Raw genomic sequence first — 25,458 nt, forward strand, 5'->3', positions numbered from 1 at the left:
TTTATTCTGCGTTTAATTTCCTCCCGAGTGTCATTTATATTTGTTACTGTTGCTCCAAAATATTTGAATTTTTCAACCTCTTCGAAGGATAAATCTCCAATTTTTATGTTTCCATTTCGTACAATATTCTGGTCACGAGATATAATCATATACTTTGTCTTTTCGGGATTTACTTACAAACTTAACTTATAGCTTTACTTGCTTCCAGTAAAATTTCCGTGTTTTCCCTAATCGTTTGTGGATTTTCTCCTAACATTCACGTCATCCGCATAGACAAGAAGCTGATGTAACCCGTTCAATTCCAAACTCTCTCTGTTATCCTGAACTTTCCTAATTGCATATTGTAGAGCGAAGTTAAAAAGTAAAGGTGATAGTACATCTCCTTGCTTTAGCCCGCAGTGAATTGGAAAATTATCAGATAGAAACTGGCCTACACGGACTCTGCTGTACGTTTCACCGAGACACATTTTAATGAATCGAACTAGTTTCTTGGGAATACCAAATTCAATAAGAATGTTATATAAAACTTCTCTCTTAACCGAGACATATGTCTTTTTGAAATCTATGAATACCTGATTAATAATAATAATAATAATAATAATAATAATAATAATAATAATAATAATAATAATAATAATAATAATAATAATAATGTTATATAATAGCCACTTTCCAAAAGTATCGGGAGTTATCACTGAGGAGTTATTTGAAAATTGTATTCGACAGAGATTTTCTATGAGTAATTCATTTTTCTTGTAACCGTTAACTCCATTTTATCATTTTTACCTTTCCATTGTCAAACGAGAATTATCAGACCGATAATGACTAATATCGACTGTCGTAAAATGTTGTTAAATAGAGTAGGCCATTATTTAGAATAAATTATCGCTCATACGATACATGAAAATGATTTAAATAACGTCTCGTAAAGCCAAGAAATGGGGAGAAAATTATAAGACAATAAATGAACTATTGTGTCTCAGGTCACAGGAGCGGAGTCATTGTTCATTATCTCGGATAGTCACATGAAAGAGGTCAAGAGTTCGAGCGTACATTATCTGCGCCCATATTTCATGAAGCCGTTGTCACCCTTAATCCTAAAAAGAGAAACACATCTGTAAGACTGACAGTCCACCAATTCAACGAGATCTTTGTTTTCTTGTATTTCTATAATTTGTGGATTAATGGGGGGAAGAAGTTGGGCGGAGGGCACGAGATAATGAATATGGGTTGAAATGTTTCTTGGCAACGCATCCTGCATTTCATAACAATAAAACTTGAATGATATATGTAGTATCCCCACGTCCGTTCTGTCACTCGTCATATCAGCAAGGACGAGACTGTGCGGACACTCGGGGCTCTCGCTATATTCCCAGACCACGAGGGAACGCAGCGATCATAAACTTCTTTCATTATTTACCAGGCCATGAATGATGACTGTGAAGCTCACTAACTCGTAAATAAGTCGAGGATAAACCGGCTATTCATCTTTACATGTGTCTGCCAGCGAGTGAGCGAACCAATCAATCAATCAATCAATCAATCAATCAATCAATCAATCAATCAATCAATCAATCAATCAATCAATCAATCAATCAATCAATCAATCAATCATCGTCTATCCACAATTCCATCCACCTAGCCTCCGTCCTCCTACCTACTTACCTACCATCTCCTGCCCATCCGTCCATCCATCCATCCATCCATCCATCCATCTATCCATCCATCTATCCATCCATCCACCCACCCCTCTTTCAAATACAAAATTAATTCACCGATAGAATACCAACAGTAATATCACAAGTGCTAAACGTTTTCCTGCAATTTAATTGAGATTAACGAATGTTCCTTTTCATGACAATTATTTCGAGATCGTAGGTCGAGAAATAATTATCTATGACAAGAAACATGAGTTTTAAAACAGAAATTAAATTACCGTGAAAACTATTTTGCACTTGTGAAGTTCGGCCAGTTAATAATTCCTAAGCGAACAACTGGATACTGCTGTATGGGTGCATTCAAATATTTTTCTATTTTTCCTATGAAAGTAGAAATTATAAATACATATCAGCTCCATGCAAATATGAAATTCTTGGGTAAACATTTGTGGATATAATATCATAAGGCTTCATTATAAAATAGGTTTTATTTTTTTATATTTCAAAATATTAATTTTATTGTGAGTTTTTTTTTTTCGGTAAAACTTAGTGTACGGATTGCTCGCCTTTACCACTTACTTTTCTCCTTTTCATACCTCAAGCGGCAATCAGCTTTCCTTCTCCCACCAGCACCCACTCTCACATGATCTCATCAATCGCGGGGATCCCGTGTTCGCTGTAAGTTGACTCCCACTGCAATTCGTACACCGAAGCTTTTATCCAGATCTATTTTTTGTTTGTTGGTGCTAAATCCTGTACAGCTTTATTTATTTAGCCTACATATTTTCACATCTATATCTTATCATGTTTTCTTAGCGCCTCGTACTAACCGCTAATAACTTCGAGATCGCTTCCCTAGCATTTGTTTAATTTTATCGCTTCCCTAACATTTGTTTGTTTTTATCACTACCCTAGCGTTTGTTTCTTTGTCTGCCAACATTTCAAACTGGAAATTCTTTACGGTACTATAAAACATGCTTTGCGATCGTAATTTGTTTCCCGCATAGATAGTCGACTGAAAATGGAGGCTCCGTTCAAGTATTTTGGTGAAGGTAACATTAGTGGAATAGAATTTTAGTAAGTCAATTAATATCTATTTTATTTTACTAGAGTACTTTATTTCTTCTAATCTTTATATAATTTCTCCTGTTTTTATCACCTTCCTACCATTTGTTACTTTGTTTGACAACATTTCAAACTGTAAATTCTTTACGGTACTATAAAATATGCTTTGCGATCGTCATTTGTTTACAGCATAGACAGTCGACTGAAAATGGCGGCTCCGTTCAAACGTTTTGGTAAAGCTAACATTAGTGAAATATAATTTCAGTAAGTCAATTAATATCTATTCTTCTAATCTTCATATACTTTCTTCTAATCGTGTAATAGTCAAATTCCACTCGAGTTTTGATTTTCTCTAGATAAATCAAAATCTACTGGGTGTTCAGTTCAAAATGTGTCATGGCTCGCTGTATGCCGTCATGTGGCTAGCCGATGAGCCTAGAGAATTCAATCTTCCTACACTTCCGCAGAGGTGTATAACCTAAGAGGCAGAGAAGTTGCCTAGCAAGTACGGCGTTCATTCTGAAGAGTACGTGCCGATACGTACGGTAACGCCGGTAGTGGCAGGAATGTGAACTGTTTGGAAATACGTACTGTCGGGATATGGGGAGAGAGTTAAGACGATTACTTACGTATTTGTTGACATTAACTTCGACGGTCAACATGGACACGGAGCATTTGATTTGTGTTGTGGAATGTTACCGTACGCAACCGATGATAACAAATACCCTGCGTACGACTTGCCGGCGCAAAACACAGTTCGAAAGAGGTTATGGTAGCACACAGACCGTACAGACCGCCATCTGTTGCTACGACGTTCAAGTTATACCGTACACGTTCTCAAGTTCAGATTGAAGAACGCCTTAAATAATAGGCAACTTCTCTAACATATAAGCTGAAACTCGCTTCAAATCGGTGACCCAATAACAGTGACGTCATGACACACTTTGAAATGAACACCCAGTATAGTAAGATTACTGTTTATAAAATAGTTTAAATATTAGCTTTTAGTATCATGTTTTTTACTATCAGTGTAGTACGTTTCTCAGCTGAGTTCATTGGCTAAACATTCGTGTGTAATCATTTCCAGTACTAGATTTCTTCCATAATCGAGGTCACATCGGGAAGGACTCATACCGGGAATCCTCGTATTTATTGAAACACGCCACAACACTAATGTTCACTCCGTGATTATGTGAAGAATGGAAACTATTGCGATGTTGAAACTGCCGACTTCGATATTTTCGCGGAAATACACAGTCTGTTTACAGCGATTTCTTGTCAACTTCTGAACTAATCCTGTTCATATTCATTATCTACGAGTGAACGACGATTTCCCTTGTGATTTTCTGTATTATGTTGAATGAACGAATTAACGAAGCGATGTGATTCGTTTCACGAAAAAAAATCGATTTCTTAAATAAATTAGCTATTATAATTATATAAGATCCGGCAGAGGAACGAGCGATTATAAATAATAATTGGTTATTGACTCAAAAATTATGTTTTTAAATGAGTATCTACATGAGATCATAAAGTACATAGTCTGCAATTTATTTCTTGTATGGGACGTCCTTTAAGTGACTATTATACTACTGACATAGAAATGTGCTTCGTAGACATGCGATTTAAAATATCACAAAACACTCTTCAGTTAAGAGTATCGTGACGATTTAATTGATTACCACTTGAATTTTGTAAGGATGAAAATGTGAGTCACGTGAGCAGATGGGATGGGATCATAGCGCCATAAATTAAAATAACGAAATTCTCACCTACTAGCCACAAAACTGCCGTTCTTGTAAAAGCTTTTAATTGCAAAAGCACGTACATTTTTTCTTTTTTTTTTCTTTTCATTTTTATTTGTCCATAAAAGAGTTAAAAACATAGGACTTGTCAAAGAGAGAAAGAGGGAGAAAACAATAATTAAAACAAAAACAATAATTAAAATAGATAAAAATACAATAAATTAGGACCAATATAAACCCACACGTATTTCATCTAAATTGTAGGGACAGAGGTTTGTAAAAATACTTTTGATATATCTTTTAATAGTACATTATGCAACGAGCCTATAATGATAGTAATTAAGACGCGAGGATGTTTATGAAACTCGCTTGCACTCGTTTCATAATTTTCATAATAGCGTCTTAATTACCATTATAGGCAAGTTTCATACGACTTTTCATGCTCGACCATATTTCTAACTTGAAATTATTCATAAGTATTAATGTTATTCTTATGTGACTGGGGAGCGAACTGACCTTGTGCAATCTCGTAAATTGTGAGATGTGCGCAGACGCGAAAGTATTGATTTTTTCCGGGCAACGAATGTCGACGACCTTGATATAATCTAGAGAGTAAGATAAACGTTAAACTTGATATAACCTTAAAATTGAATTCGACATGGAAAAACGAGATGACAAATTGAATTTATTTGAATATTATTTACAATTAACGCTAATTATTATAGTAACAGAACATAACCTTCTGCGACAGTATTGGATTTCCAGCCTCCGTGACGTTTTGCTAGTTGTCTTTCGATTGCATGTCCGAGAATAATCGAAAACCTGAACTTTAATGAATAGGTGTACTTTAATGACATGCATTAAAGGACTGCTACCAGGTGTATAATTACTACATTTCGGCATGGTCGAGCATAAAATATCTTAAATCATTCCTATTTTTAATTTCATGAGGCAAACCTTTATATTTTTAAGCCATAAATCATATACGTTTTGTTGAAACTTGTCAATCGATGTGCTGGAATATTAAAATTTTCCTTAAAACGAGTGTTGTAATAATGAAAATCACTATTTCGATAAAAATGGTTCTTATTAGAATGTATTAATTCCATAAGCTTAAAAATATATAAAGCATAAACTGTTAAAATAATAAAACTCTTAAAATATTCCTTACATGATGTACGATTATCAACACCTGCCATGCATCTCACAACAGGCTTCTGAGCAATAAAAACATCACTCATCTTCGAACTTGACCCCCTAAAGCATATGCCATATAATAATCTCGATTCTACTTCGACATAATAAAAGAACTGTATGGTTCTATGATACAAACAAGATCTCAAATTTCTAATTTGGTAACAGACAACATTCATTTTCTGGATTAGGTGTGAACAGTGTAATTTTCAAGTCAAATGTTCATCAAATATTAAGTCAAGAAATTTAGTTGAATATGACTGGCACACTTGGTGCCCGTTAACACTAACGTTTAAAATATTTTCACTATTATTATGAACATTGTGAAATTGAATAAAATAGGTTTTATTAATATTCAAATAAAGCATATTGACTGTAAACCATAATTTGAGATCCTTCAACAACTCATTACATTTGAGTTCTAAAACTATTTCGTTTTCAGCACTCACAATAGCCTTAGTATCATCAGCGTACATAGTAAGAAAATACTCTTTTAAATAAAGAGGCAAGTCATTTAAATATAAAAGAAATAATACAGGATCCAAAATTGAGCCCTGAGGGACACCAACATCAATATCAGTATAGTTTGATTTGTAGGCCTTCGTACACTTATCTGTTCTTTCTACAATTTCAACATATTGATATCTTTCTCTCAGATATGATGAAAACTATCTTAAAACTACACCATGAATACCGTACTTCTGAAGTTTGAAAAGCAATACACTGTGCACAGCTCCACCTTTCCATGATGATTAAATGGCGTTATATTAACAAGAGAATGTGCGCGTAGTTTATCGCCCATCAACTGTGCTGTGAGAGATATACGCTCCTTAAAATCGTCCATTCCTCTGTCGGACCCTGTACAATGAATTATTTTACTTTTCGATGTGATTTTACAGGGGCGGCTCATCCATTAGAGCTGCGGAGCTGCAGCACTCCCTGCTTTGACAGGAAAATAAAAATAATATTTATTTTAACTTGTAGAAGAACTGTTACAGTTTTTATTGGTAAATTGCTTTATATTTCATCTGGCCGGGAATATGTACTATTATCTTATGCATTATCTTTTTTGCGCGTCGACTGTACTGGAATTGACACTGCATTCAAAGTCGTCCTGGGATCTGCAGGGTGAGACAGATCATAGAGAGTGTGTCTTGCTTGGTCAGGGGGTAGAGAGGTGAAGGGAAACAGAGGAAAAGTGCCGCTGCTCAAAACCCATATTTCGCTGCAGTGGCTTGCAGAGCCAGGCGACAAGGGAAGATCTTTCCTCCCCTCCCACACCGCTATTGTAATGCTACGTCAAATGGATTCTCTATTGCCTTGAAACTTAATGACAACATTTTTATTTTCTCTTCACATACTTATTGTTGCAGAATCTTATCGAGTTAATATAAGAAATTAATATTCTCTTTTGCCTTATTATTACGTATATATCCAGCCTCCAGCAGAACCTAATATTTGCTTTAACTCCAAATGATTGCACGAGTATAATCCTTTTGATATAGCACGTAAAATACGAAAGAGACTTCTTTTCCAGTTTTAGAAAACTGTTGACCATCAGTATATCTGAGTGTTGCTTTGGTGTGACGTTTTAGTACCGTAACTTAACCAGTGCAAATGTGCAAGCATGAGTGTGTGTGGATTAGAGAATATTAATTATATTTTTCTCAACTTTCCCTTGCGGAGAAAATTGATGTAATGAAGTGAAATTAAAGGGTCGTTCGATACCCGACTTAAATCTTACTCAAGCTTCATCCAGCCGAAATAGTGCATATACGTAAGGAAGTATAACAATGAAATTTACGCTGAGCATTTGTGGTTGCCTCCTCTTCGGTGGTGGTACTGCATAGACTAGGAGTGGTGTGACAGATTTAGGACATTTGCCCCTAAAAATTAAAAAGCACGAATCTTTGCAATCTCACCTGAAAAATGTTGTTTCATTGGCTATGTTAGGCAAAACTAATATTGCTGCGCAATTAAGTGAAACGAACAGAACAGACATTCTCAAACATAATCAAAAAGTGTGAAAAAATCGTGAAATTATTTAAAAAAATACTGATTGTATCAAAATTTTGTGGCCAATATGAACTTCCCCTTAGGAGACATGATGAAAAAACGATTCGAAGGACTCTGGTGTATTTCGTGGGTTGCTACAGTTCGTGAGTAATCTAAACGGGTCTCTCAAAAATCATTTGGAACATGCCACTGTTTAAAGGTAATTCTAAGACAATTCAGAATGAACTGGTAGATTGCATGTTGAGTGTCTGCCGATCATACATTCAGACTGAAATCGATGGTATTAGTTTTTTTTAGCGATTAGCAAATGATGCCACAGACATCTCCCAACTAAGTCAGGAAGTTTTGGTTTTTCGATATATAGTGCATTTATTTTTGTCCTATACTTATAAGTAATGATATCAAGAAGTGAAATTTGTATGTACCAAAATCTACTGCAGCTCTATCCACAAGTTCACGAGCAGCCACTGGATTTTAGTCTACGACGGTGGTTTAAAAAGTAAGGCAACGAGAACTCTTATGGACAAACTTTATTTCATAGGCAGATATACTGATACACAGTAGTAGGGCACTGGTACGCATTACTTTTTAACATAGTCACCATCTTTGTCCAAACACTTGTTGTGACGCTAGATCAAGGCATCGATGCCGGCATAGAAGAGATCTTCGTCAAATCCCTGAAGCCACATCATTAAGGCTTGCTGAACGGCCGTATTGGTGTTGAACAGCTTACAATCCAGGTGTTTCTTCAACAGTCCGAAGGGATGGAAATCACTTAGTTTCAGGTCGGAGTTTAGGGAGGATGGTCCAGTACCTCTTACCGAAAGCGCACCGTACAACTCAACAAATTGACGATGAATTCTGCTAGTGAGGTGCCCTTCTGACGAAAAAAAAAAAAAAAACCGGATCACACTACGCACTTCCACGTTTGACCATGTTTCCGTGCGCGCAGCCAACTTACAACTGATATTGCGAGGGTCTGACGCAATGTAAGTGCCATATAATGGCTGTGTGATAAAGCTGTGGCGGAAAAGAAGAAAGGGAATATGTACCCGTGAGGGCTCTTGTTACCTTACTTTTTGAATCACCCTCTTACGTTGTTATCACCACTTGCACTGGCCAGATGATAGTACGAATAATGAACATATAATTTGTTTGAAGGATTATAGATAACAATTAATTGTGAACCCCCTGGAGGAAATTTTGCAGAAGCAAGCTTTCCCAAAAGTTTGAATTGCTGAATCTAAGGGGAAGGAAATTTGATTGTGGATGAATTTCAATACAAGCAGACAGAGTCTTACAGAAATTTGTATTTGCTGAATGTGGAAAGAAATTAATGTGAATAGAAACTCAATACAAACCAGTGACATATTTTAAAATTTAAACCACTTTGTGTCGATTTTCCTAAATAGATACCAATAAGTAATAACTTATTATGAATGATTATAGGCCCTAATGCACGAGTAGCAATTTTATGCGAATTTGTGCACAACTAATTATATGGTTTTAGTTAAACCGAACGACTTGTAAATTAAGTTAGATTTCTTACTCCTGGAATAATAAAAAAATGTGTCTTTTATGTGCAATCTTATTTTTATGCATTGGCAATTATTCAATTTATACATATTAAACAATAGCTAAAAATAAACCATAAATGCTAACATCATTCGCGACATGATAAAAAATAGTTTTCTGTGAAACCCATAAAACGTATAATGAGAAAGTACGTATTTTCATTTTTATATTGATACTTATTCAGAAGATGGAAATAGGTGCGTTTTGTAGAGGTTTGAATGTTATGAAGACATCGAATTATTAGTGAAAGGAACTGCATCTGGCTAGAACTAGAAGTGACAGTAAAATATCTTAATACTGGAAAATTATTTTTCTAAAATTTTATTTTCTCTGACACGGAATTTTTCTCTTGTCTTACCTTCATTTTTTGACACTTTTCTTCCGGTATAAGCAGTCTGTGAAATGTTTCACACAATATTCTGCCATTACCCAACAATTCGTTACTGAGACAGGAATTCACAGGTTGAATTATGGAATATATATATTCAGGAGGATTTGAATAAAATAGTTCCAGACAGAAAAGAAACATGTGTTTTTTTTTATTTGGTTATTTAACGACGCTCTATCAACTACGAGGTTATTTAGCGTCCATGAGATTGATGGTAGCGAGATGGTATTTGGCGAGATGAGACCGAGGATTCGCCATAGATTACCTGGCATTCACCTTACAGTTGGGGAAAACCTCAGAAAAAACCCAACCAGGTAATCAGCCCAAGCGGGAATCGAACCCGCGCCCGACCGCAACTTCAGACCGGCAGGCAAGCCCTTAACCGACTGAGCCACGCCGGTGGCTAATATGAATGTGTTATTGCGCATTATTTTCTTAAAATGTTCAGGGATAATGGTAAAATATTAAGTCTAGTACATTTCTTAATCGGCTATTTTACGACACTTTGTAAACTACTGAGATTATCTAGCAGTCTGAGTGAGATGAAGGTGATAATGAGTTCATAATCTAGCGTCGAAAGTTACCCAGCTGAATTGAATTGAAAGAGAAGTGGGAGGAGAAATTTAAAAGGTACGCAAAACGCGTCCTTGAAAAGGGTTCGGGGCTGAAAGAAACTGAGCATGTGAGCTCCAAGCCTGTTGGCCACTTGTCTCACAAGTTACCCAGCATTTGGTCTTAAATATTTGAGGGAAAATCCCAGATAAAAGCTCAAACAGGTAACTTGTCCCAACCAGGGTTTGAACCCGGGTCTGCTCGTTTCACGGTCAAGCATGATAACAGTTACTCCACAGCGGTGGACAAGTATAGTACATATAGAAGGAATTGTCCATGATCGAGGTGAGAGGAATGTATAATATGAATGATTATGGACATATACAGTAGAAGCAACTCTGTATTTAGGTAGTGCTATGCCCATGGGCCCGAAAAAATTTTGCAGCTCCCACCAACTAACTTAAGCAAATCTTAAGACACTGAGCAGTCTAACTGTAAAAATGTGGTATAAAATAACAATTATTTAACATATAATGCTCTATAAAGCAGGTATCTGCGTAGTACGAAAATATGGAACATTTATTTTCAGCTCGATTCTTTTTTCAAAATTTTTTCGCCCTGGGCCCGGGTCCATGTGCCCATGCGTAAATACAAGCCTGCACAGAAATATTTAATTTTAACTTCTTTCGGTGAAAATTTCCCACCATGAATGGGTGTCAAAGTGTTCCACGTCATTTATGTTACAATGCTCTGAGCTACAGCTTCAACATTAGTGAAGCGACAAGGTGCTCAGGATTCGTTAATTTGAAAAGATTCTGTTTCGAATACTTTTGCAGACTTTGCAGAGCCTCTTCTTGGGACGCATCGTCTCCAGATCTGAAGATATTTCATAGCAATTTGACAGCTCCAGATTTTTTATTACAAGAATATTTAAAACAGAAGGTATTCTCCTAATATATTCAAGAGCTGAAGAATAAGATTTTACATGAAACTGAACACATTGATCAGGAGTTAGGTGTTCGTATCATGACAAGTTTGCAGAAGAGATTTCAGCAGTGGATTGCAAGTGGAGGAGGTCGCCTGAAGGATGTGTTTTTTCTTAACTTTAATTTTGTAAATAAACAAAATCCAAAAGTTTAAATTAGCTATTATGTTGTTTAAATATATATTTTATTTTATAGTTACCTGAAAATACACGTTCGAAAACGTCGATTAGCTTTATTTTCCTTCCAGAGGAAACCATGCTGAGAATTATATTGCCAATTAAAATCCATCGCTCTCGGCTATATTAATTGAACCCGCAGAACTCGAACCGAACGGTCAGCATGGTGACCTCAAGATCACCGACGACGACACGGCCTTCTTAAATAATACATGAACCAAGAAATCGTCAAATTGAAGGGTCGTCTAATTTTGTTGATCGATGCTCATAAAACGGTTATTATTTTAACAAGGCATTAGAAAACAGCAATTAAATTTGATCATTAAGCTAAATCTGACAAACGTTGGTGAAACGACTGTTAGTGTCAAATCCAATCACAGAATAATAATAATAATAATAATAATAATAATAATAATAATAATAATAATAATAATAATAATAATTCTTTATTTATACTGGCAGATTTAAGGCCATAGGACCTTCTCTTACACTCCACCAGGTCACAAAGTATACAAGCAGTTCAAATTTAACAAAAAGTTAAAGAACAGAATACTAACATATTACAAAAATAATAATAATAGTAATAATAATAATAATAATAATAATAATAATAATAACATAATAAAATCGACACTAAACAACATGAAAATAATACCATAATAGAAAAAAAGTAAAATACATTGGAATATAGTGAAAACAACTCATTCAGTACAAATGGTTAATATGGAAAAACGTAAGGAAGAATATATCAAAATGGAATATAATAAAATAATAATAAAAAAGAAAAGAAATACGAAAATTAAATAAAATTCACGATAAAAAGGCTATGATAATAAATTCATAGGCTGATAAAGAGAACAAATAGGGGAAAGGAAGGAAAAATAAATAGCCTATATTTTTACAAAACTATGGCAGAGAAAAGAGCTTATAACTGAAAGGAATCTAATTCAAAAAGTGCAATTTTAATTTATTTTTGAAACTAGACAATGTCCGACAGTCTCTGACATGTTGTGGTAGAGAATTCCAGAGATGAGCTGCAGAGACGGTGAAAGATGAACAGTAGAAGGATGTTCTGTGTTTAGGAATGGAGAGCGTGATATGGTGTTGTGAGCGAGTATCGCTTTCGTGATATGAGGACAAATGTTGAAAACGAGAAGCTAGGGTTAGAGGTTTGAAGAATATTGAAGAGTAAAGTGAGAGAGTGAATAGTTCTTCGCTCTTTGAGACGGACCCAGGACAGCATATTTAGTGAAGGTGTGATACGGTCAGATCTACGGATGTTGCAAATAAATCGAACGCATGCATTATGAACACGCTGTAGTCTGTCTGTCAGTCTCATGTTAAGGTCAGTGTAGAGAGTGTCACAGTAATCAAAATGAGACATCAAGAGCGACTGCACTAAATTCTTCTTGAGAAGCAACGGAAGGAAATTTCGAATTCTTTTTAGTGTGTGAATTTTCATAAAAATTATTTTACATATGTGTCATATGGAACAGAAAAAAGAAAAATCACAGCAGACACAATAGAAGGTATTATGAACTGTTGCAGGGGACAAATAATTTCGAACGAAGAGTGTCACCCACAGCTTGACCATGATTCAGAACTAAGACTCCGTTTCTCTAAGACGTGCGCAGCGGGGTGAAGGAGGCAGCACAAGATATGTTAATCTGATCTGAATGGCCGCCACTCATGGCATAATGAACACTAATCGGGCGGCTGAGTTGGCCTGAAGGAAACTTGACAGGAAACTGCAATCAGCGAGACCCGCAGTGTCCAAAACATTTGTACGAACCCCGGGACTGCCGGGTGTGTCACAATTTTATTTTCTTGAAAATTAGTTACTTTGTCACTTTCTATTGCAACGGGGGATCCCTGTGGTTATATTTTATGTTCTTAAAGAAGCTCTTTAGAGAGTCCCGCGCCGTAGCTGCGTGATCTAAGGCGTTATGCCTTGGACTGGAGTTAAAGAATGAGAGCAGGTGCAATTCTTTACGGGCGAAGACATTTCCTCATGAAATTTCGACCTGTGTATGGTCCTGTGCCCACCCAGCATCATGGTGAATTTGTGGAGCTACACTAAGTAGCGAAATTCGGTTTGCAAGCCAACTATAACGGCTGGAGGATCATCGTGTTAACACACACGTTACTCCCGTAATGGTTGGATGTTCGTTCACGTTTGCTGAGGCATGGGGACATGAGACCAGCAGTAGACTATAGCTGTCGTACAGCGGATTTTTTGAAGATCTTTAGAGAATAATTTATGAAGCATCTTTAATTAATTAATATTACATAGACTATAACACTCGTATATCACGATGCTGTAATGAAATAAATAAGCGGTAACTGCGTAGGTAAATAGACGTTCAGGAAGGATAGTTGCTGGACATTTATGCAGAGTAACGAATAACAACGCGTGTATACACAGTATTCTATCACTCGTTTCGATTTTCGACTGAAACAAAATTTTCTGAAAATTCTTAAGAAATTATGAAGTCTGTTTACATTAGAAAATATCCCAATTTAAATTATCGTAAATCACTTATTAGCAGAATTGATGTAAACCTTGAAGTTCCAAACTTCGTTTCAACTTCATATTGTTGACATACTGGAAGAATAGTGTTGTAGATTTTGTTTTATCGGATAAATTGTCTTGGCCTCAACGAGCAGAGTAGCAAAACGGTACGGGCTATAGTGAAGTTCTTAAAAGGAAGTAATTGCTCCGCAGCGTTGTCACATTTGTGCATACTATTTTTACGCAATGGTTAGGATTATGGAAAAGATATTAGGGTCTACATAACTTTTCCAAGTATTAGCATTGTCTACGTCTACAAGTATTGTCGGTACGTAGGAACGTAATAAGAGAGTTCCTTTTCAGCTGTTTTGTGTGTGTGTGTGTGTGTGTGTGTGTGTGTGTGTATATATAATATAGGACTATAATAGGTGTGCAATATGCAATATAATATGTATAGGCCTTCATGGTGGAAGTAATATAACGGTGTAAATTTTAACAGTTTACTCCTTGGACAGAGTATAACAAAAATCTAAATACCATATTAGTCGTAAATGAATACTTTTCTCACAAAAAAAAAAAATGTTTCCCCCCCCCCCCTAAATGTTAACGCCGTTTTACTCGATAATCACTATCCATACGATTCTGATTTTTATTCTTATCTTAAGAGAAAATGATAAGGAATAATTTATCCCTTTGCAGTTTTTCAGTAAAATGGATTGTTTTCTTGTAAGTTAAATAAAAAGATTAACATGTATTGTTATTTCCTGCCATTAACAAGTTTGGCAACCCTACTATAGAGACTAAGGGACGGAACACCGCTATTCCGACCGAGTGAGTGTTTTTATTCGTAGATGAGTCGGCAATGCGTTGCTGCCAAACTACGTAGACTTTCAGCCTAATTTTCAAATTACCCATGCATTTAATTACAAAACGTATAATAGCTTTTTTTTAATCTACTTTAATGTATTGTATTGTCCCCTTCAATCTGTATAGTCATATCGCTTCTACTCTGTATAGGCCTACATATTGAGAGAGAGTGAGATATACAGGGACATCATTTTATTTTTACTAACATTTTTAATATTAACTTGCCTATACCTCTGGATAAACGCCGTTTGCTACCTCCTTCCACTACTGGAGTTCGATGATACTAGCGTAAAATACAAACAAATCACTTTACTAGGTATAGGAGGGAAGAAAAGTAGTTCATCCATTTACGTAAACTAGGAAATATTGCGCTTTTGAGTTTGATCATTTTCAGTAGGTTTTTGTTTAATCAAAATACAGTAAAGTATTAACAATGAATGTTTTTACTCACGAACTGAGCTATCCATGCGGACGTATTCATTATGTAGTGTATATTATATTGTCTACAGCACATTAGCGTACAATATGGAGAATGAAGTTAAATTGAAAAATAATCATAATATAGATATTTAAACACATTTTTTTTAATGGTAACCGTTCATTTCGATACAGGTTTCAGTTCTAATGTGCATATTATCGCACTATAGGCTATTGTACCTAATTTCAATTACGTTTCGTTCTTCGTACTAGTAACTCATATTGAAATAATTCTGTACCTACTCTATAAAAGAGTACCTTACGTACTGTTAATTCAATCTTCAGTTCTGCTCGATCCGAAAAGATAAAATTACTCAGACATGCTATCTACTGTCCATCCAAGTGGTTATGTCGTAGGGTCGTAAAAATGGAGGAACTCACGTGACTGTTAATTACTTAACGAGGCTCTTTTATTTAAGTTATTTTAAACAGTTTTATAATATTACGTAGACGTCCAAATCCTAACAGAAATTAATGTTCTCAGAAAAGAGCTAAGACAGCCCAGCCACTAGCTGGCGAATAAAAGCTGGTGGGGGAAACCGGGATACGACGTAGGCAAATGGACGACAGTACCTGTGCGAAAATGATTCAATATTGAAAGCTCTTTCGTCACTGGAAAACGTGAACATATTTTTGGAACGTACTGTTTACTATGACCGTAGGGCTACTATGACTGTATATGCGGTCTTGGTTCTGTGTGGAGGACGGTTGAACTTCATTAGTAGAAGGGGTGGGAGTGAAGTACATTAAAAAATTCAGGTACAGTAAAAATTGAAGTAAAAATATGTATGTATGTATGTATGTATGTATGTATGTATATATATATATATATATATATATATATATATATATATATATATATATATTAATGAATTTGACTTATAAACGAAGCTTGAAATTTTTTTTCGTTGCAGACACAGGGACAGGAACGGGGACTCTGCCGCCTCGGCCGCCGGGCGCGTGGAATGCCACGTGGACGGACCGTCTCAAGAGGAACTTGCTGCTGAACTACGACAAGTTCGCTCGTCCGGCCCAGCACACCAACACCACGGTCGTCAATATCGGCATGACCTTCCGCCACGTCGCCCTCGTGCGTACACCTCTGTGGGGCGGGCTCCCTAACCATTCTATATTTAACGAATCATTTACAAATGTTATGCAGTCTGAGGTGATTGTATGACGACAAATGGAGCAATGGTGAAAAGATAGTTCCAGGGAAACCGAAATAATCAGAGAAAACTACTTGGTCAATCAAATCTCAGATTATTTGTCGGAGTTTGAACCTTCGTTCCTTTGGTGAGAAATTATTTGATTTATGCAAGGGTTCCTGGGAAGTTTCAACGTTCTTAATGAAGGATCGTCAAGGTCTGAAATATAAATAAAATACGTTTTGTAACTAACCACAGCTCTAACAAGTATTTAATAATTTTTATGCTCGACCATGCCGAAATACAGTAATTATACACCTGGTAGTAGCCCTTTAATGCACCTCATTAAAATACACCTATTCATTACAATTCAGTTGTTCAGCCAATGAGAAATCTCCATTGTACTGATTGTACCATTATAAAACCGCAAGTATCGATTATTCTCGGATATGCAATCGAAAGACAATTAGCGAAAAGTCACGGAGGCTGGAAATCCAATACTATCGCAGAAGGTTATGTTCTGTTACTATAATAATTAGCGTTAATTGTAAATAATATTCAAATAAATTCAATTTGTCATCTCGTTTTTCAATGTCTAATTTAATTTCAATGTTATATCAATATTAATATTTAGTTTACTCTCTAGATTATATCAAGGTCAATGTGGACATCTGTTCCTCGGAAAAAATCAATACTTTCGCGTCTGCGCACATCTCACAATTTACGAGCTATGCACAAGGTCACTTCCGCTCTTCAGTCACATAAGAATAAAATGAATACTTCTGAATAATTTCAAGTTAGAAATATGGTCGAGCATAAAAAGTCGTATGAAACTGACTATAATGGCAATTAAGATGCTCGTATGAAAATTATGAAACTCGCTTGCGCTCGTTTCATAAACATACTCGCGACTTAATTACTACCATTGCTCGTTGCATAATGTACTATTTTCATTCAGTATAGATCACTTCGTATACCATAAAGGTGTTTTGCCCACTGCTATTATTTACCTAGAACCCAGATATGTATGCAAAAATAATGAAATATGCATGAAAACATGCAAATAATAGACTAAAGTAAGCTCTATGAATATGTAAGTATACTTATAATGAGACAATAATGAGATATACATCATGCCAATAAATTTGATTTTCATCTTTGCTGTTGTAGAATGTAATGAAAGACATTCTGAGATTTCCTACGCCTGTTATTGAAGAATGTTTTATACATTGGAGATATTCTTCCTCTGTTATGAAACGTTACCGAAGTCCGTCCATGCATCACATAAACAGTAAAAAGTAGGGTTTCTAAGTTCACGATCACACTAAGTACTAAATTGATTACAAAATTTCAGTAGTCATTGTCGTAAAAACTGTCACTTTCTTCATTTATCCGAGTTTATAAACGAACAAATATCAGAAAGAATATATATATATATATATATATATATATATTAGAAATATGGACATACGTACATATACATACGTAAAAATTCATTAATTCATTCATAGCATTCTGCCCAAGGGCAGGTCTTTCATTGCACACCCAGCATTCCCCAGTCTTTCCTATTTTCTGCCTTCCTTAGTCTCTGCATATGATCCATATACCTTAATGTTGTGTATTACTTTATATCTTTTTCTGCTCCGAACTCTTCTCCCGTTCACCATTCCTTTCAGTGTATCCTTCAGTAGACAGTTTCTTCTCAGCCAGTGACCCAGTCAATTCCTTTTTCTCTTTCTGATCAGTTTCAGCATCATTCTTTCTTCACGCACTCTTTCCAACACAGATTCGTTTCTTATTCTGTCTGTCCATTTCACCCGCTCCATTCTTCTCCATATCCACATTCCAAATGCTTCTAGTCGCTTCTCTTCACTTCGTCGTAATGTCCACGTTTTTGCCCCATACAATGCCGCACTCCATGCAAAGCACTTCATTAGTCTCTTCCTTAGTTCTTTTTCCAGAGGTCGGCAGAAGGTGCTCCTTTTCTATTAAAAACTTCCTTTGCCATTGCTATCCTCCTTTTGACTTCCTGGCAACAGCTCATGTTACTGCTTATAGTACACCGAAAGTATTTGAAGCTGTTCACTTGCTCTACTGCTTCATTTAGAATTCGCAACTTTACCTTCTTCACTTTTATTCCTATGACCATGGTCTTCGCCTTGTTTGCATTTATCTTAATCCCGTACTGCTCACAGGTGTCATTTAGCTCCAGTAGCATATCTCTTAGTACCATCTCCTCCTCTTCTAACAACGCCATATCGTCAGGAAATACATATATACAAACACACATATATATCCCATAACCTTCGGGATATTCCCTTAACTAGCGTATTTTAGTGTTGACAAAAGCCTACTATTTGGAGTAGTTATCAGTTATACAAGGTGTTACAGAAATCGTAGTAACACAAAGTTATATTTTTAAATGGGACATTTTATATTGATTTCCATTCCAAAAATCTGTTGCACTCTTCATCCTGATATATCCATTTATGTATGTACGTACGTATGTATGTATGTATGTATGTATGTATGTATGTATGTATGTATGTATGTATGTATGTATGTATGTATGTATGTATGTATGTATGTATGTATGTATGTATGTATGTATGTATTTATTCACACTGCAATGGGTATATACCCGGTGGCAGTGGTAACTAATTACAATCAATAATGACAATAATAAACTTAAAATTAAAAATACAATTAATAATAATACTAATAATTAATACTAACAATAATTTATAATAATAATAATAATAATAATAATAATAATAATAATAATAGTAATAATAATAATAATAATAATAATAATAATAATAATAATAATAATAATAATAATAATAATAGGGAATATCCTAAATTAAATGAAACGATCACTTAAAATAACATTTGAAATAAATCTAATTTGTATCTTAAACCTAAGTTCGAACTAAAACCCACGAGTATGATATGTTCATATCTGCACAAGTACCTTTCAACACTACACTCATTTCGCTGTCAACTCACTCACTGCACTGGAACTACGCCAAATTTCACTGATTCTATCCTGATTTCACTAACACTTCAAAAACATTTCACTGTTCAAATACTTTGCACTGCCACTATAAACTATAAAGCTTCACCGACAGGAACACGTTTCACTTACACAACACACTTCACTGACACAACACACTTCACTGACACAACATAATTCTTCACTGATACAGCACTTCAATAACAACATATCATTTACACCCTTTAAATGCTGTGTATAATTACCGTCTATTAGTAAAGTCCTTAAGCCTATTTTTAAATACATTTTTGGTTGTTGGTAAAGATTTTAGTAAGTCTGCAGGTAAAGCATTCCAGTCCCTGATAGTACGATTGAGAAAAGAAAACTTTCCAGTGTCCGTCCTCTGCCTTCTTTCCCTCAATTTATATGAGTGGTCGTTCCTTGAAGAGTAATTTGGCGGCTGCAACCTATTTTTTATTTCTCTCCAGGCAGGCTCACCTCTGTATATTTTGAACAGTGTCATGCATCACTTCACAACATCTGAAGGTAGAGATCTGTAATATAATCTACTCTGTTGTAATGATTTATTCTCGGAATGACTGACTCCTCTCAAAGCCCACTTTTATTTTCTTTGTAAATATTTTCAGATTACCATTAATTCTTGCTATACTATTCAATGTGTACATATTTCTTATAATTATGTATTAAATTATGGTAATCGACCTCATTATCAACAAAGAAAGTGCTGTACAATCTGTTTTCTTTACTTCATAGTGCGTCTTAGGTTTGTCTACATGTCAGAAAAAGTATGAGAGGGCGGGCACTCTTGCTTCATGCCACGATTAATTTCACCAGTGATATCTCTATCTTGGATGTTCCAATCTTAATTGTATTACAAAAATAGACTCCAAGTAAAATTTTAATAAGTTGCTTTGGTGGTTATTTTTTTAAATAGTTCTGTTTACTTTTCAAGCGCCTCCTTACATCTAAAATTATAAACTAAGTATTTTTTATAAGTACCCCAGTTTATTATTTTAATCAAGCTGAGACGATATTGAAATGTTTCAAATGTTTTTCAGGACGAGCTGAAGTCCATCATGACAGTCCAAGGTTGGGTAAAAATGGTAAGGATAAATATGAATCATATCATTCACAGCAACCAGTGTATGAAGTTTATATTAAAATTTACTATTGTGTTGACAGTCATGGATAGACGAGAAACTAAAGTGGAATGAGAGTGAGTACGGTGACCTCGGTATACTTCACCTCGCAAACCACGAAATCTGGCAGCCTGATATAGTGCTATACAACAGGTGAGTTTACAGAACATTATTTTCCTTTTAGAATATCGAGAGAAATTTATCCATATAGCTAATTTTACGAGGGCTATTCATAAAGTAACTTTCGTTTTGATAGGTTGATTGCCATGCCGAAATTTGAAAAAATATCTCCCTCAGGCCAAAATCATTATTATGTTGTAAATTGGTTGCAAAATATAATATACAGGGTGGAACATAAGGTAGTACATTAATTGTAGGATGATTCCTTAAAATATAACAAACAAAAAAGTCTAATACCATTTTCCTCGTTTTTGCGAGTTTCTGAAGAAATAATACTTTTATGCCGACATTTCGATCGCGAATTTTACGAATGCTGTTTAAAATACGGTTTAATTTCTTGTATAATAACGAAGAGAACGTTTGTTATGTTCATGTTGCAGCAGTATTTTAATTAGAAAATTCACAGATAACGAATTAAACGATTGAAGAAACATTGGAAACATTGATTGTCGAGTCACGTACAGAAGGTCTAAAAATCTGGCATCGCTGTCGAGACGGCAGACGGTTTGCGTAGTACTCGCAACTGATCAGCTGTTGTGATGTTTACATTGCATTAGTGTGCAGTTGGACATATTTACAGCGTATTTTAAACAGTATTCGTAAAATTCGCGATCGAAATGTCGGCATAAAAGTATTATTTCTTCAAAAATCCCGCAAAAACGAGCAAAATGATATTAGACTTTTTTGTTCGTTATATTTTAAGGAATCACATTCTACAATTAATGTACTACCTTATGTTCACCCTGTATATAGTTTTTTAATAAAAAGAAATTAAGCTGGAAATGACTGCACAGCATTAGAAACAATAAACGTAAATATAATCAACCTGAGGGCTGCTCAAAACTGAATATGACTTTCTCCGAGTGATGGAAGGGGTGTCTGCAGCTATGACAACGTTCACCGACAGAGCAAGCGTCAGCTGGTCCTTCGTACTGTAAACAGACACTCTATACTTTAAATCATAAGATATATTTGAAACTTTGCAAATATTTTGTAATGATAATGATATAAAGTGATCAATTTATAAGTTTTCTGAGATGATTGGAAGTATCATATTGTTTTAAGAATAAATCTGATTGATGTTCTAGCTGATAAATCTATTATCAGGCAGTACATCTCACTTGACGATATGTATCAGAGAAAGAACAATTATTCTTGCACACATCTTAAATCATAAAAATCTTCCACGTTTTAATTGCAATTTCTGCCGGTATAATGCACTTTTTAAAATTTACAATGTCTTTTTCATGCTTTAATTATCTTTTTTGCCTACCTATTTGAAGTATTATAAATGCCTAAACATCCGGATTCTGATATTCTTCCGTTGAAATTATTATTTTTGCTTGCAGCGCGACGGGCAACTTAGTGGAGTACTACGGAAACACCCATTGTCTCGCGTACCCAAATGGGGAAGTGCTGTGGGTGCCGCCATCGCAGTTCCAGGTTTTCTGCGACTTGGACATGCGTTTGTGGCCTTTTGATACGCAATACTGTCATCTGACCCTGGGATCTTGGACCTACGACGGGGACCACATCGATATTCTTCTCGACAAATACGGGGCTGATGTAAGTTTAGTTAGTAACATCGAAGTTAACTAGCAGTTGTACAGTGGTAAAAAGTGGACAGGAGGGCTGAAATTAAAAAAAAAAGAATGTAATTTATAGTGTTCGCCTGTCACGATGTATGCAATTCATGAAACGTAATTTTGATACTCAGTGCAATCGAAGTCGTTCGTCTCAATCTCTTCCTAGGAGTGCATATTTAACAGATAGCTGTGTTGTCCGCTGTTCGACGTCATGCTGACCCCATACAACAAGTTAAAACGCATTTCTGTCTAGTGCTACATAAAATACGCCAATAAACGCAAGAGAGATCAAGAAACTAACAACTACAAACAAAAATATTGTGTTAAGATAATGAAGACATGATAGTAGAAAACTTGCAATGGAAAAGCATGGTATGCATGGTTTTCGTAACACCGATTTTACAATATTAGAGAATGAAATATTTCAATAGAAGTTATTCATTAATAGTTTTCTGCCCAAGGGCAGGACTTTCACTGTAAATCCAGCATTCTCCAATCTTCCCCATCTTCCGCCTTTCTCTCAGTCTCCGCATACGATCCACATATCTTAATGTTGTGTACAATCTGATACGAGGCGCGTCCATAAAGTAACTTTCCCACTCGTCCCACAGCTAGCAAACCGTATGTTGCGCGAAGCGACTGCATGTACGTGATAGAGTAATGTCCTGGCATGGCGCATGCGCTAGCGTGCCACGCCTATGGGCCCAACGTCATGAGCAAGCAGATGGTGCGTTGCTCCACAAGGTCGTCTCTGATGATGGTTGGCCTCCCACTGCGCTCCTCTCATGCACATTTTGGCGTCCGGCTGAAAATTGTCTACAGTAGTGACGCACCATCTACTTGCCCATAGACCTGGCACAGCTGACGATCAATTTCAATCTGCGCTATGCCCTGTGCATTCAAAAACTTTATCACTGACCGCACTTCACACTCGGCGGGAGCTGGAATAGGAACATCCATCTTCAACCAATGCAACGAAGCTACTGAGAGCACTCGGGAAGTTCCGCTAGCGCATACTAGCTGATACGACATTACTCTATCACGTACACGCAGTCGCTTCGCGCAACATATGGTTTGCTACCTGTGGGACGAGTGGGAAAGTTAGATTTATGGACGCGCTTCGTATCTTCTTCTGCCCCTAACTTTTCTCCCGTTCACTATTCCTTCCAGTGCATCCTTCAGTACGCAGTTTCTTAATAGCCAGTATTCCAACAAATTCCTTTTCTCTTCCTGATCAGTTTCAGCACTATCCTTTCCTCATCCACTCTTTCCAGCACAGCTTCATTTCTTATTCTGTCTGTCTATTTCACACGCTCCATTCTTCTCCATTTCCACATTTCAAATACTTCCAACCGTTTCTTTTCACTTCGTCATAATGCCCATGTTTCTGACTCATACAATTCCACACTCCATACGAAGCACTTCACTAGTTTCTTCCTTACTTCTTTTCCAGAGGTCCACAAAAGATGCTCCTTTTCCTATTAAAAGCTTCTTTTGCCATTTGATCCTTCTTTTGACTTCCTGGCAGCAGCTCATGTTACTGCTTATAGCACATCCAAAGTATTTTAAGCTGTCCACTTGTTCTACTGTCTCATTTCGAATCCGCACGTTTACCTCCTTTATTTTTCTTCGATAATTATTTCTTCTTCATCCCATACTATTCACAGGTGTCATTTAGCTCCAGTAGTATATCCCCTATTATCACTTCCTCTTCTGCTAACAACGTCATATCACCAGAAAATTTTAAGCACTTTGTAATCTCCTTCCTCTTACTATCGTCCCTCCCATGTTCTGAAAACAGTTATTCACTAAATCCTCCCAGTAGATTTGAACAGGGTAGGTGATAAAGGGAATCCTTGTCGTACTCCTCCCCCTATTCTACTTCCCTCTGACATTTATTTCCCTATCAATACGAGTTAATTATGTTAAAACACTGGGAGTGTATTCGTTCATTGAACTCCACGTTAAGTTACTTTTCAGGTGCAGCTGATGGAGACGAGTTCTGAATGGGAGTTTATGGGCGTGGAGGAGACGCGCAACGTCAAGACGTACTCCTGTTGCGTCGAACCCTACATCGACATCACTTTCAAGCTGACACTGAGACGGCGGTCCCCCACGTATAGTGCCATAGTCATAACTCCCGCTACAGGTGAGCTGATCCAAACACACTGAAATATGCAGTCATTAGTTATTACTTTTTATTAATTTTCACTACTATTATTTATATAAAAACAAAACTTCAATTTAAGTACACTGGCGTTCAAAGATATCTGATCCTACTAATCGATAGTGATCGATAATTTGTCGGTGTGAGTTGTCTTTTTTAGTTAGTACTTCTATGAATAGATGACGAAAATAATAGTCAGAGAGTACATAAATATAACCGCATTATAGAATTCAATATTTCATCCCCCCTCTGCTGATTATAAAACAACACTGGTTTACGTAAAGATTAATTTTTTGGTCCTTCAGAATTATCTGTTATGGTTACCATTGGTTATTAATGGAGAAAAATTCGCTCCGATCCCGGGTTCGATCCCCGGCGCCGGGGCGAATTTTTATCCATCAATAACCAACACTGGGTTTAGCTAGGAACCGCTGATATTGTCAATTATGAGTACAATTTATGCTTAATCTACTTTTCTTTTTAGTCCCGCACCTTGATATCTTGGTCTAAGCAGCTTAGACTCTAGGGCCGTATTCATAGACATTCTTAACGCGGGCTTTCGGTGGATGATCAGCGAACTAAGGTTTTTCGTATTCATAAATCAGTGTCAGCTATATGATATGATATGAATCCTGTTTAGCACGCTCGTAGCCCGGGCTAGCGAAATGTCTATGAATAGCACCCTAAGAGCCGTATTCATAGACATTCTTAGCGCGGGTTTTCAGTGGATGATCAGCGAACTAACGTTTTTCGTATTCATAAACCAGTGTTAGCAATATGATATGATATGAATCCTGTTTAGCACGCTCGTAGCGCGGGCTAGCGAAATGTCTATGAATAGCACCCTAAGGCATCCTGCCTAGGACTCGCGTTACGGAATGCGCGCTGGTTCGAGTCTTCATGGGGAAGAAATTTTATCATATTTCGGCCAGTGTATGGGGTCGGTGCCCACCCAGCATCGTGATGAACCCACACCTGTGGAGTAACGGTCAGCGCGTCTGGCCGCGAAAC

At 36.2% G+C, this 25,458-nt stretch overlaps 1 protein-coding gene across 1 annotated transcript in view; it reads left to right on the top strand.

Annotated features, from left to right (window-relative positions):
* The window catches only part of LOC138701804 (acetylcholine receptor subunit alpha-type acr-16-like), a 41,939-nt gene that overhangs the window by 7,292 nt on the left and 9,189 nt on the right, over window positions 1–25,458 (top strand). The window contains exons 2-6 of the mRNA XM_069829074.1: window positions 16,126–16,301; window positions 20,434–20,478; window positions 20,558–20,667; window positions 22,044–22,260; window positions 24,261–24,429. Coding sequence (XP_069685175.1) covers window positions 16,126–16,301; window positions 20,434–20,478; window positions 20,558–20,667; window positions 22,044–22,260; window positions 24,261–24,429 — 717 coding nt within the window. The remainder of the gene's footprint in view (window positions 1–16,125; window positions 16,302–20,433; window positions 20,479–20,557; window positions 20,668–22,043; window positions 22,261–24,260; window positions 24,430–25,458) is intronic.

Source organism: Periplaneta americana, chromosome 6 (genome assembly GCF_040183065.1).
Source record: "Periplaneta americana isolate PAMFEO1 chromosome 6, P.americana_PAMFEO1_priV1, whole genome shotgun sequence".
NCBI lineage: Eukaryota > Metazoa > Arthropoda > Insecta > Blattodea > Blattidae > Periplaneta > Periplaneta americana.